General features: G+C 56.9%; 1 protein-coding gene across 1 annotated transcript in view; it reads left to right on the top strand.

Annotated features, from left to right (window-relative positions):
• TCEA2 (transcription elongation factor A2) overlaps window positions 1-14,085 on the top strand; it is a 63,507-nt gene that overhangs the window by 39,571 nt on the left and 9,851 nt on the right. Inside the window, exons 2-4 of the mRNA XM_062642182.1 lie at window positions 9,382-9,532; window positions 11,940-12,002; window positions 12,623-12,728. Of these exons, the coding sequence (XP_062498166.1) occupies window positions 9,464-9,532; window positions 11,940-12,002; window positions 12,623-12,728 (238 nt within the window). The 5' untranslated portion in view covers window positions 9,382-9,463. The remainder of the gene's footprint in view (window positions 1-9,381; window positions 9,533-11,939; window positions 12,003-12,622; window positions 12,729-14,085) is intronic.

Genomic DNA, 14,085 nt, shown 5'->3' with positions numbered 1-14,085 from the left:
CTCGGCTCCCATCAGAGGGAGAGCCCAGGCTTTTAGGAAGGAAAGTCTTACACTTCTACCAAGTATTCCAGGGCTCCCATAAACACATTTTTGGTTCAGCATTAATGAATTACCTCAATGGGGAGCTGCTCATGCCAAATACATGAATACAGAGTGCAGAAAAGCCGCCGAGGAGCAGATTTGGCTGCTGTTCAGCTGCTCTCCTCGGCACAGTTTCATCTCTCGGTTATAGCAAGCAAAGGAGCTCTGCCTGTGGCATCGTGTCCCTGGGGCATGTGCAGATCCTGGGCACATCCCTCAGACTGGCAGAAAGTGCTGCTCGCTGGTGTCTGTGCAGGGGATGCAGCCAAGAGCCGGGATCCTGCTCTTTCCGCATGCTCCCTGCTCCGCACTGCCTGACCATCACAAAGTTCCAGCCTGGTTTGGGTTGAAGGGACCTTAAAGCTCCTCCAGCTCCAACCCCTGCCACGGGCAGGGACCCCTTCCACTGGAGCAGCTTGCTCCAAGCCCCTGTGTCCAACCTGGCCTTGAGCACTGCCAGGGATGGGGCAGCCACAGCTTCTCTGGGCACCCTGTGCCAGCGCCTCAGCACCCTCACAGGGAAGAGCTTCTGCCTAAGATCCCATCTCAGTCTCCCCCCTCGCAGGTTCAAGCCATTCCCCTTGGCCTGTTCCTACAGGCGCTTGTCCAAAGCCCCTCTCCAGGTTGCTTAAAGCCCCTTTGGGTATTGAAGGCTGTGATGAGGTCTCCCCTTAAGGAGCCTTCTCTTCTTGCTCTGTGCATTCCCACCTCCGCTGGGCGTTTGCTCATCCCTTGCTCTTCAAGCATCATCCAGCTGAAAGCACCACGGATAAATGGGCTCGTGCTACACCTGGATGAGGATGCCACTTCCAAGCAGGGCAGGGGAGGGGGATTCAGACAGTCAGTGCAGCGATCACACCTCCATTGCTTTGCTCATCAGCAGGGGCTGAGCCGGTTATTGCCCCTCTGCAGTGGCAAGCAAGCAGGGGAGGGCGGCTGCTGGCTGCAGGGGGGGTGTCACCCATCCTCTCCCTCCCCATGGGGGCTGATGCAGCAGCTCAGGATGTCTCCATCTGGGGAAGGTTTGCTGTTCTCCAGAGCTGCTGTGGCTCCCGACATGTTCCAACTTAGCACAAGGCATTACCTCACCGCGCTGCCGCAGATGGCAGATGGCTGCTGGCCGTGCCGCGCTCCCCTCTCCCCACTTCATCTGCAGCCCGAGACCAGCACTTTCTGCTTGGGTTTTTCCACACAGGGGCTGGTTTGCTCACAGGATGCTGGGGAGGAGGTTGTCAGGTTTCTGAGCATCACCCTGGCCAGGTCTGGAGGAAGAGGAGCCCTTTGCAGCATCCCTAAAGAAGGGGAGCACTTTGCAGCATCCCTGAAGGAAGGGAACACTTTGCAGCATCCCTGGAGGAAGAGGACCCCTTAGCTGCATCCCTGGAAGTGAGGACCTTCACTGAAGCTCGTAGCCCACCTCCTTGCACACGAGGTCTTGTGGCCACCCCTCTGCTTTCACTTGCAGCAGAAAGGACGGTGGTGATGCTGAGAGCAACCTCACCTGCGTATAGACAGGGCAAGCCTCAGTGCCAAGCCTAAGTGGAAAAGAGAGGGAGGTTAGATGTTGCTGTGACTTCGTGCTTCGGTTTCCCCATGTGATGTGCAGGGCATGGGGTAACCCAGCCTCTCCTCAGGCCCCTAAGAGACAATACCCTCCCTGGCAAAGGGCAGGATGTAGCAGGGTAATTCTCACAGAGTGCTTCTTTCCTGAGAGAGAACAATGCTAATAATTACAGGAATAATCCTAAGAATAAAGAAAAGGCCCCGAGAGCTTTTCCTCCCTGCAAGCAGAGGAACAACTTTTGCTTTTCAGTGCTGCATGTGGACATGAAGGGAAGGGAAACGTTCAAGAAGGTGCTGCATTTACAGCTCATCCCCCCTGTAAACTCGCCTAAAAATGAGCTTTAAAAGCTTGCCACGGGCAACATCTTTGCTTTGTGGTTTCAGCGCATCCTTTGTGCTGCAGCTGAGGGAAAAGGGCACCTCAGCAGCGGGGCTCGGGGATGCTGTGAGCGGACCCTGGGGATGCAGGGTGCGAGGAGGAGGATGCCGTGGCCCCCCTCCGTGGATGAAGGCTGCTGCCGGGGGGCAGGCGGGAGGCAGCGGGGAAGGGCTCCAAGGCAAAGGCTTTGTTCGCGGGCCAGGCGGGAGCGTGCGAGGGCCGCCGGGTTCCAGCGTTCCCCCTGCGCTGCGCTCCTGCTGTGCGAGGGAGCCGAGCCAAGGTGGAGCCGGGCGGCTCCCTAAGGAAGGACCGGGACAGCGGCGCGTTGAGCCCTTAAACTGCCTGGGAAAGCGGCTCCATGATTCCAGCCCCCTCCAGGGCTCTTCGCGCTGCTTCCCAGGCTGCCAGCCCCGAACACCTCCATCTCCCTCCTCCTTTCGCTTGGATCTGGAAGCGCTTGGGAGGATAAGGGAAAAGCTCGCCACAGCCCGGCCCTCCGTGGTGTGCTGGAGCTGGAGAAATAAGGTTAAAGGCTCTTATCTGATGGAGCCGCAGCCTTGCCAAAGCCTGTTGCTATCAGCTCGGGACACATGTGCTATTGGCAAAGCTTCGGGGACACAATAATACAAACAGTTTTCATTGTCGAGTCAACAATGATGGGAGAAGGAGCCTGGTGCTATTACCGGTGTAAAGGCTGCGCTGTAGGAAAGCTCAGGACAGGAGGATGCCGTCGGGATCAGCAGCAGGGTATAGCAGATTACAGTTATATTTGTGCTGGGGAAGGAGAAACCTTCCATCCCCAGTGGGCTGGAGCCAGAAGGATGGAGCCAGGAAAGAGGTGGGGGTGAGGTTGGGAAAAGCTCTTGGAGCAGCACTGCTGGAAGCAGCTGCAGCAAAGTGCTGATGGCAGCAGGTTTGGGCAGGGGCAGGAGGCAGGTTTGCAGCTCCCCTGTCAATCTACATGGAGGGTGGTTTGGACAACATACAGTACTGGGCTGGGTTGGATGTGCAGGAGGATGAGTGGGATGGAGCCATCATCCTGCCCAGAGCAGCAGCACCTCTGAAGCAGCATCCATAGGGCTGCCGCATGCCTCTGTGCTGCACACTGAGGGTACAGAGAGTGTGCTGAAGGGATGCAGGGCCCAGAGCACAGGACAGAGGGTCTCCAGATAGCCACCTCACAGAGACTGGGAAGAGGCACCCAGCACAGGGGGTACCCATTCCATCCCATCACCTCGTGAGGTGGTGAGGAAGAGGATGCAGGTTTGCCAGCTGCCGTGCCATGGTGGCAGGGGGTAGCATGGAGCTCTTTGGGAGGCTGGAAAGCCGGGCAGGAGGTCAGGAACTTACCGGCTGTTGTGAGGGGCTGAGCAGGGCTGAGGTGGACATTCCCACCGGGAGCAATGATGTCAGCCGTGGCCGGGGGGCAGGAAGCCCGATGCAGCCAGCGAGTCTGTCCTCCTCAGCATCCCCCATGTGTTTTTGTGAGCAGTGCATCCCGTGCCGGCCCTCCTGCCCCACAGCAGCCTCGCACCCGTGCTGGCATCCCAGGCACTGCACCGTGCCGGGTGCTGCTCCACATCCCTGTGGGCTGCAGGATGGTGCTGGTGCATGTGTGGGGCAGAGAGGCTGGCTGCCCAGAGAAGCTGTGGCTGCCCCATCCCTGGCAGTGTTCAAGGCCAGGTTGGACACAGGGGCTTGGAGCAAGATGCTCTAGCGGAAGGTGTCCCTGCCCGTGGCAGGGGCTGGATCTGGATGAGCTTTAAGCTCCTTTCCAGCTCTAATCATTCCATGATCCAGCCATGCCTGGTGTCCACATCTTCCAGCTGGAAGCTGCACTGGTGATTACTCAAACGTGCCGAGGAAAAGCTCCAGCAGACCGAGGCGCTCGGTGATGCTGCGAGATGCAGAAGAGCCTCTTGGAGCTGGGGGTCCCCTGGGGCCAGGGGTTACCTTCCCAACCTGGCCGCTTTGGGCTTGGTGTTGCCTCTTGGCCCCATGAGCATCCTTTGAGAAGCCGGCGGGCACTCGGAGCAGGCAGGGTGCTGGCAGCCAGGCATGAAGGGGGTATTTGGGATGGGGCAAAGCACTTGGTGGTGAACACCCAGAAGGAGGGGGTCTTCCTGAGCGCGACCAGCTAAAGGATGCCCCGGGGGGGCTCCAGCTCAGCCTCTCCCCATAGCACACCCTTGTTTTCCCTGCGGAGCTGGGGCTGGCAGCGCTGGCCGTGCTGGTGCCGACGGGCCGGCTGGCACGCTTCCCCCGGGAGGCTCCAGCGGGAGGCTCTGTGTTTCTGGGAATTGTGTCGGGCAGGGAAGGAGGTCATTGTTGGAGCTGCGAGTGTGCGGTGCGCTGATGAGATCAGGCCTCGGGGCTCGGCCATGGGGCTGCTGAGCCGGCTGCAGTGCCGCTGGCGGGGTGATAAGAGGGAGAAGGCTCTTATCTGCGGTGCTGTGGCTGCGGGTATGGTAAAACCCCAGGGACAGGGCTCTGAGCCGCCTTGCCATGTGGTGTGCAAGGGGTTTCAAAGGGAATAATGAAGGCAATGGGGTAATATTGGGAGTGATGATCTTAAAGGTCTTTTCCAACCTGTAGCCGATTCTGTGGATGAGGTAGGAGCTCGCTGCCTTCGCCCTCAGCATGACAAATGGAGCCACCCACCCTGCTGACTTCACCCATCAGACTCTTCCTCCCAGTCCTCCCAGTTCAACCAGCAGCCCTTTCAGGTACATGAATACGTATCCGTCCCTAGAAGCCTTTGCCATGGGGGGGAATCTGCCCTGCACAGCTCCTTGCAGCCGTGCCAAAGCAGCCTCCGCTCCAGCCATGGATGGAGGAGGCCAGACTCTGCCTGTTCGCTGCCTGATTTCACCCTCTGCCTCGCTGGTGGGCTGTGAGGTGAGTGTCCATGCACGGGCAAAGTCCTTGTGTCCTCATCATGGTGGTGATGGAGGGATCACTGCAGACCCCAGCCCATGGACGGAACCCTGAGGGCTTTGTGCTTTGTCAGGGCAGCTCAGGGATGGTATTCCTGGGAAAAGCCCCTCTGGGCTGCCCTCTCTGAGCATCTCCTTCCTCCCTCTCTGCCAGTCAATCCCTGTCTCCATCCCCTCTAAGGTCTCAGTCCCAGCCCTGGCTGCTCTGCTCCATTGCAGACAGGACACAGGTCCTGTCGATCCCAACCCCTGTAGGAGACAACATCAGAGCTCTGTATAACCAACAGGAGAATGGGCTGGGGAGGTGAAACCCCTTTGCAATCCTTTGCTATGGGTGAGAGGAGCTGAGCATCCTCCTCATCCTCCTCCTCGGGAGGATGCCTCCCTCCATGCACCGTGCCTTTTGACACAGAGCAGGTCACAGGAGGACCAAGCTGGTGCCACGGCAGGGCACGGCCATCCGGAGAGCTGGGGATGGAGCAGGGACAGCATAGGAAGTGCTACATGGGAAAGCCCTGTGTGAGAGCCCAGGAGCCCCTGCCTTCCCACAGCAGACTTATCAAGGCCCCAGTTCAGAGTGGTGCTTTCCACGGGCCAAAAGGGAAGTGCAGACACACCAGACTCCTCGGGGTCAAGGATGCTGGGCAAGCAGCGAGGCTGCAGGGGGCAAGGGAGGGAACCGGGGCGTGGGGAGGGAGACACAAATAGCAAAATGAATGGCTTCGACTTCCTATGTTTTATGGAGGAGAATAAAAGGAGACAGAGAGGGGGAGAGAAAGGAGCCCTGAGCGCTCACACACGCTCTCACGCACACTGGGACCAGCCCCAGAGAGCGCTGGTGGCCGGTGTGGCACGGCAGCATGGACCCACTTGGTTGGCACGGTTCTTCTGGTCCATCATCCCCCTGAGAGCATCTCACAACGTGTGACGGGCTCAGCGCTCGTTCCTGCCCCTGTCATTATTAGTTTGAACAGCAGCCAGGTTTAGAGAACATCCAAAGGGCCTCTTGAAGGGCATCTGCAAAGCTGGAGGTCCCAAACTCCACCCTGGCACTCACAGTGAACAGAGCCCAGAGGAACAGACATCTCCACATCCTCCCTTCCATGCTCCCTGCTTCACATGGGCTCCCATGCAGGGTGGTCCAGGCCACGTTCCCCTTCATCCCTCCATGGCTGCAGCCCTTCCTGGTGCAGGATTTGTCTCAGGAGGACCAGATGGCAGCGTCCCCAGGCACCAGCAGCTCCAGGACAGATGCAGTGGGAGGTTGTGGGGCTCCTCGGAGGAGAAGACAGGACAGGCTGCAAGACAGAAATGCCAAGTCACCATTAGCACTAAATTCTCTGGGTTTCTTATGGGGTTGGATGGAGGATTTTGGCCTCCAGGGTCAACTGTCCCTGGTGCCAGGGCTGGGAGACAGAGGATATGACACAATTGCAGCAAGGATGGGGACAAAAGGCACATCCCTGGTTCTATTCTGTGGTTGGCACGAGCTCATGTCTAGGGGATTGTTCCCCTGGATTTCTCCTCCTCCTCCCACAAATCTGAGCTGGGAAGAAGAGCAGGATCAGCATCTCCAGCATGGCCAGTGCTAGGAATGGTTTGACCATCAGAATAACCATCCCCAGCATGGTCGGGAATTGCTTGGCCATCGGTGCTATGGGCACACTCACCAGTGATGCACAGAGGTCCTGCTGTGGTGGCTGCGGTGCCAATGGAGACAGCCACAAGCCCAAAGCAAAGCACCCAGCAGAGCCAACAAGGCAGGTTCATGGTGAAAAGGAGGGGAGATGCACCAAAACCCCTCCTCAAAATCAGTGTTGGCAAAGCCTGTGGCGGCTGCTCCCATCTCCTGCCTGGTGTTCATGGCATTGGATGCAGGCTCAGGGTATTCCAGATGCTTGCTTGTTGATGCTCCCTGGATGGGGTGTCTCTACCAGCTCAGAACCCAGTGTGTCTATGAGGGACAACCAACATGAGCTATGATCCCAAGGTCTCTATGAGCTATGATCCCAAGGCTGAGATCCTGGAGACCCTGCTCTCGGGATAGGTGTGTGGGCAAGGCTGGGTCCAGGAGGGCTTCTCCTCTCTGCCTTCTCCAAGAGTGGACCACATTGAGCCTCTGGTGGTTAGGAGCAAGACAAAGAGTGCAGTTTGGTGGCCCGTCTCCAAATGAATAACGGTGACTTGAATCTGCTGGGGATGCTGGAAGCAAGGAAAGCTCATTTGACCTCATCCAGGCTGTCAAACGGGTTCAAATCGGCTGAGAATCACTTGGGAAACACAGGAGCCGGGAGGGGGGAAACCAGGTGAGCTTTTGTGGGGCTTGATTTAGCAGCAAGCTCTGCCTCTTTAACGGTGCCTCTTGGTGCGCAGGGTCAGCTAAAGCCCCTTCCCCGTCTCTCCCCCCCCCCCCCAAGCCCAGCTCCCCTGCTCTGGTTTCAGCCCGTTCAAGGAGCTGCTCTCACAAAGAGGTAACGGAGAGTTCACGGCCCCGCTGCCAGAGCGGGAATTTCTCTGGGAATTCCTGCCATAGCAGGTCTGCTCCCGCGGAGGTGGAGTTTCCTCCGCATCCACCTCCACCCAGGCTCCGGGAGCGCTCCGGCCACCGGCTCCGCGTTCGAGGGGCCGGGCTGAGCGACGCCGCGGCTGCATCCCAGCCAAGGTCAGGCAGGAGCCCTCCCTGCTCCGCTCTCTTTAACCCTTTGGCAGGAGCAGGGGGATGCTGCTGGCTGCCCGCAGGGGGGACGGGCACGCTTCCCATCCCAGCAGGCAGCAATGGGGTTGTGCATAAGGATTCCATACCGTGGCGTTCCTCAGGGATACGCTGCCCATCGTGGGCCCTGGGTGAGGCTGGTGTTTGTTAGTGGGGTGATGGGTTTCTCACTCGGAGGCAGGGAGCAATGGGGTGATGGCGCTCAGCATCGGTGACTGGAAGCTCTGGAATCTGAGGCACGTCCCCGGCCATAGTTGTGGTCAGGAACCATCCTGGCGTTGCAGAGGCACGAACCGCAGCCCCAGTGGCAGCAGGGCCGCTCGAGTGTGCCTCTGACGCCAAGGACCGGCGTGACCCGACCCCACACCGTGGGTCTCGCTTCCAAGGAGCTCCATAGGTGCCCTTGTTGGGACTTGTTCCCTCCTGCCCTCACAGAGGTGGGCCCTGCCCCTGCAAAATGGCATCCCCTCGCTTCCCAGCCAGCCCCTGCCAAGGGATGGAGGCTTTCCAGATGCTGCAGAGGCTCCAGACGCCGGGTTGGAGGGAATTGCGTTTGCAAACATGGGGCCAAGCCAAGAAGTTTCAAGGTAGCTCCAAGCGCCATGGCAAGGAGAGGGTCTGGAGCTCAGGTTTGGTCTGGGGCCACCTCTGCTGGTTTGGGGATGAACTGAAACACGTCTCGCACATCTGGGGGAGCAGGTCTCGCTCAAGGGGTATGTCCACCTCTATGTGAGCTGCTGCAAAGGTGCTGAACGGGTGGGTTTGGGGGACAACCACAGTAGAGGTTTAGCAACGCTCCCCACCTTTGTGTGCTGGATAAGCTTAAACTCTGCCCTCAGTGACTCAGTCACCGCATGGATGGAGCTGAGCACAGGCAACCCTGGCGGTGCAGCCTGAAGGCCACACAGCAGCGCATCCTCTGCCTCCCCCTGCGCTGCAGCCGCGCCGGGGCAGGATGCGGCCGCTCTTTACCAGCGCAGGCAGGGCCGGGAGGAGGCCATGGAAGTTCTCCCGCTGCCAGGAACCAGCTGGAGGGAACAACAATATCCAGAGTCCCACCGCAGGTCCCCGGAGGACGCGGGGCGCTCGCACAGCGTACGAGTGCCACCTACAGGGGGGCTCCGCGCCTGGGCACCCCTAAAGCATCCAGCCCCGCTCCATCCCATCCTTCTCTCAGATACCCCCAAGTCCACACTGGACCTATTGCAATCACCGCGTCTTAGTGTAGTGGGGATAACCACAGCGCTTAAGGGTCACCCGATGCAGGGCTGCAACCACGGGTGATGCCCTTGCGGTGCTCAAGGATGGAAAATCGACTCCAACGCTGATCAAACACCCAATTCCAGCTGCCTTTGAGGCAGTGCTCTGGGCTCCATAGGGACCCGCTCACCTGCGGCTGCTGCAGGCGGCCAAATGGGGCTCAGCTGTGGCAGGGGCTGGGCAGTTTATAAAGGGCTGGGCTCTAGGGGCCAGTGCTGCAGTGCTCAGCATCCCTCTTGGAGCCCTGCGGGGTGATGGAGCCCTGCGGGGTGATGGAGCCCTGCGGGGTGATGGAGCCCTGCGGGGTGATGGAGCCCTGCGGGGTGATGGAGCCCTGCGGGATGGGGCAGCTCGGCCTGGCTGAAGAAGGGGACGGCCCGGGCTGCCCCACAGCCGGTGTGTCCCTACGGCTTCGGGGGGGAGCCATGGGGACCGCGCTCCGCTGCAGCCGGGGGTTGTGGTGGGCACCGGGCAGGCACCGACAGCTCCCCCCAGTCCCGGCCGGGACCGGCGGCCGCGGGCAGCGGCGCCATGGGCGGGGAGGAGGAGATCGTTCGCATCGCCCGGCGGCTGGACAAGATGGTGGCCAAGAAGAGCGCGGTGAGTGGCGGCGGCCGGGCCCCCGCCGCACGCCTCGGGTGGGCGGCCTCCCCTTCACCCGGGGCTGGCGGCTGCAGCATACATCTCCGCGGGGCCCCCGTCCTCGCTGCGGGCCCCCTGCTTCTCCGTCCGCGCCCGTTGTGAGGGGGTCTCCTCCTTCCCCAGCCCTCATTTTTGGGGCCTCCTTCTGGGGGCACCCCCCCCCCCCCCCCCACTGTCGCTATCGCGATAGAGCAGAAGCCCCCTCCTCTATCGAGATGCGGTTCCCTCTCCCAAACGGGGCGGCACCGGGGGACAGGCCCCATGTCCGTTCCCCATCCGTTGCGGTGCTGCGGGTTCCACCCACCGGCCGTTATAGGGGGGCGGCTCCATGGTCCCCTGTGGTGCTATGGGAACCCTTCCTCCCCGCATCTCAGCACCCTTGGGGCTCATCCTGCTCCTGCTGGGGTGCTCCCCTCCTTGGAGCATCCTCAGCCTTTGAATTGGGAGCCATTGGGAAGGAGGATTCCTTGCACATCCCTCCCCGCGCTGCCCTTGGAGCCCGCTGTGTGCCCTTAAGGAGAGCCCCCGTGCTTCTGTACTTGCCTCCTGCGTCCCTGTCCCATACAAGCACCACTTCTGCTCACTCCCCTGTGTGTTTGAGCATGGAGGGCTGGCCTCGCTGCTGTCTGCACACCGGGGGTCTCACAGGGGGAGAAACTGGCGGGGGGGGGGGGCATTAGGAAATGTTTCCCTGCCTAATGGGATGTGTCTGATGGTGCTCATACAAGTACCAACAGCATCATGAGCGCTAAGGCAGCGAGCTGGGTGATGAGGGTTTGTGATGGTGGCCTGCTGTACAGCTGGGGCTGGGGCATGGCAGTGGGGAGCAGGAGGGGATGGGGTTAGGGAATGTGGTGTTTGGGGAATGGGATGCTGGCTGCGGTCTTCATGTGAACTTTGGAATGCCAAACCGGCTCTGCCAGCGGTGGATGGGGTGAGCACTGGTGCTTGTGTAGCTCTAACAGCCCAGGAGAGCGTGTTTGGGCTAAACCACAGCCTGCGGTGTCTGTTCCCGGTGATGGTAGGCTTTCAACGCCATTGCTGAAATAGAAAAGGAGCAACTTTTGCTGAATTTGCTTCCAAGCTTCATTGGGAAAGAGGCAGCTTCTTCAGAGCAGTCTGCAGTGCTTCCTCTGGGCTGGCACTGGTGTGGTACTGAGCCGTAGCGTGTGTGTGTTGTACCTCAGCTAATTTGCTAACTCTTCCTGCAGGATGGTTGCCTGGAGTACCTCTTTGTTGCTCTAGTTTTTGCATGGATCCCCATTTGCTGCCAGTGTGCCAAGTGACTCCCTTTCTGATAACGGAGACAGGAACCACCGGGTCATTTTGTATGTTAAGGGCTGGATTTAATGGAGTCCTTGTGGCTGCAGGAGGAACGGGAAGGTGTGAAGCTGCCCGAGTGGGAAGCTGCTCGTTCTGGGTATGGTAACGTGTGGTTTATGCTGGTGTGTGTTGCTTTTGTGCACGCTGACAGCTTTGACTCTGCTTTGGCTTTCTCAGCATCTGTTCTGTAGGGTGGCACTTGGCAGCTGGATCGCTTCCTGCAATGAATGGGGAAGGCAGGGAGGATGGGATCCCAGGACAGGGGCCGTGCAGGCTGCTTCTCTTCTCCACAAGGTTGGGCTCTGTAGGCCTTGTGCTGCCAATGGGCTTGGAGTGGTTGGTGTTTTAAATGAGCTCTTAAATAGGAACACTAGAAGGCCTTGTTTGATAGAAGGGAATGGGAGGAAAGAGCCAGCTGAATAGACAGGCAGACTGCAGGCTGTGATGCCTGCCATTTCTGAGTGGCTATCAATTTTAGGTACCTACATATTGCCTAGCCAGCTTTTTTTTTCCTAGATCCAGGTTCTGGAATGCAGAACTGATGCAAGGAAACCTCATATAATGAGTCCAAGTGACCTGCTCTTCAGCATCACTGCTTGATGGCTTTGCTCCTGGTATCAGCAATAGTCCTGAGCAGAGTGGGGTATTAATATGAAAACTAGGAAACAGCTACACTAAGATTCATGTTCCAAGAGGATACTTTGAGCTCTGGACAGTGATTCTGGGCTGTAGGTGGGTGACTGAAGCTCTTGCAACTATGCCAGGATGTTCTTGTGAGCCAGTACTTGCCAGGTAAGGACAATAAGCTAATGCTGCAGTTGTTCCATACACCAGCAAAGACCTGTAGAGATCCAGTGCTCTCCTGTTTTGCCTATTCCAATATCTCAGGTGCCTTCAAATTGTAGGATCTCCTGTCTGTCCAGAACAGCAACCCCCACAGAGTGCTGGTGGTTTTCCCTTCAGATTCAGCTTTCTGAATTTATTCCCATTATCTCTTTACTAACAGCTGAGGCACTCACTGAGTTTCTCTTTTCCTCTCCAGGATGGTGCAATGGATTTACTGAAAGAACTGAAAAGTATGCCTATGACTTTGGACTTGCTGCAGGTGAGTTGCACAGGGTCAAAAGCTGATGTCTGCATCTGGATGAGCTCAAAGTGTCTTAATAAATGTAACAGATTTATTCTTGCTTCTTGCCTCACTGAAAGCATCAAAGTAAATGTTAAATACAGAAAATAGTACTGAACCTGGGGTTCAGAGTGGCAGCTACATAGCTCTGTGCCACAGTGTGTAGCTAATGAGGCAGGTGTGGGCAACTGCTCCTGTCTTAGGCTTCCAGAAGAGGAAAGACCGGATTGAAGTAGCAACCACAGAGGGCAATCATGGGAGAAGTTCTTTAAGTCTTTGTGATGGTAATATTTAGGACAATGGGGAGGGTGAGCACAATTACAGTACAGAGGTTAAGATATGCATCCTGAGTCTTTTTACTCAAGGTTGAATGTCACTTCCAGACCTGTAGAGAAGGTGTTTGTGGGTGAGTGTATGTCTGCTTTTGGATAGTTTGAGCTGGAGTGTCATCTCTAACAAGAAGAGATAATCATTCTGCAGGTCCTTGGATACTTCATATCTTGGTCATTGCTTTGACTTCCTCGTGCTTGTTTCTGGTTTGGGTTAGTAACAAATAACAAATCTGGCTTGGAGTGATTCATTTGAATGTTCACTTGCAGTCCACCCGCATTGGGATGTCGGTGAATGCACTGAGGAAGCAGAGCACAGATGAAGAAGTGATCTCTCTTGCCAAATCCCTCATCAAATCTTGGAAGAAACTCCTAGGTAAGGAAATCAGCATGTTCCTGTCATATTTGACTTGGGAAGGAGCTGCCTTCAGCTGCAGGCTGGGTTTCTGGGATCCATTCATCTCTGGATCTGAAAAGAATATTCTGGCAAACCAGCCTTTACAATTGCACCCTCTGGCTTTCAGATCTACCATGGATTCTTCTAGTAGCTCCTGTTGAGCTAGCTCATCCTTGAAAAAGCATTGAAAGCTTCAGGGCTGCATGTACTTACCCATATAATAAGTAGTAGCATTATTTATCTGTGTTCTGAACCCTCTGCCCCAGCTTCTGTGCTGCGTGTCGTTAATACAGGGTGTGCTGTCTGCCTTGTGCAACAGCCTGGAAAGAAATGCTGGAATGCATTTGGGTGATGAGTTGTAGAAGGACTTTAGTTTAACACCTTGTGGAGAAGTTCACATGGACTGCTGCCTGCTGGGGAGGCTTTCATGGTGATGGATGCCATGAGCAGGAGCTTGCAGTTCTGTCTCAGGGATCTTCAAGCTGATACAGCACAGACTAATGTCAGCATCACAGAGGGAGGGATTGCAAATATGGGTTTAGTGGTTTCCTTTGTGGTAGAAGAATGAGACATCTGCAGTGCTGAGGTTAGAGGGGCAGGTCTACCTGTGTCCTGCTCTACCCTGTGTCTCCCAGTCTGTATTGGTGGCAGAGTGCCTCAATGTGAGATTAAAATGCTCCTATTTGAACAGATCTTTTGGGGCAGCTCTATGTGGAAAGAGCAAGAACAATGTAGTGTTTGAGGCAAAATGAACTGTGCTTGACTCTACCCTGCACCCCAGGGCTCCTCCTTTGAGAGGCTAAATGCATGTTAGAAGCACTTTTCCTGCCCTGGCTGGGACTGTCACTTCCACATGATGGGTGTTGGCCAGGCTGAGGCACTTCACCTCTGGGTCAGGCTTGTTCTACAGCCTAATGAAAGCCCTCTCCAGGGTTGTGCTATTGGCTTTCAGCAGCACTTGGGAAACAGCAGAAGCTGTATTCCCAGAAGGACCAGCCCATGCTGGCCCATCAGGTGGTGTTGGCTGGAAATGCTGCTTGCTTTAGAGAACTTGATGTAATCAGTGCTCTGCAGCCAGGGTGTCTCTGAGGCTTTTGTGCTGAGGCTTGTCTTGTGAGGAGCCTGTGTCTGAGGCAGGGAAGGTGACTGCTCTTCAGTTTAGTGAGGAAAGCTTTGGTTTCAATCAGTTTCTATTTGGAGACAAGCAAAAGCTCTATTGGAAAGCACTGAAGACTGTAAAGGTGTTCTTTCCCCTGATTCTTTTTGGAGAGTGATAACTTGCTTTAGGCCAATGCTGTGTAGGGTTAAGACATTGATTAGTGGGTGCAGGGTTGTA

Source organism: Pezoporus occidentalis, unplaced genomic scaffold (assembly GCF_034315485.1).
Source record: "Pezoporus occidentalis ecotype Australia unplaced genomic scaffold, CSIRO_AGI_Poc_V1 ctg70, whole genome shotgun sequence".
NCBI classification, from domain to species: domain Eukaryota; kingdom Metazoa; phylum Chordata; class Aves; order Psittaciformes; family Psittacidae; genus Pezoporus; species Pezoporus occidentalis.
Note: the sequence above shows the minus strand (reverse complement) of the source record. Positions and strands in the feature narration are given on the sequence as shown.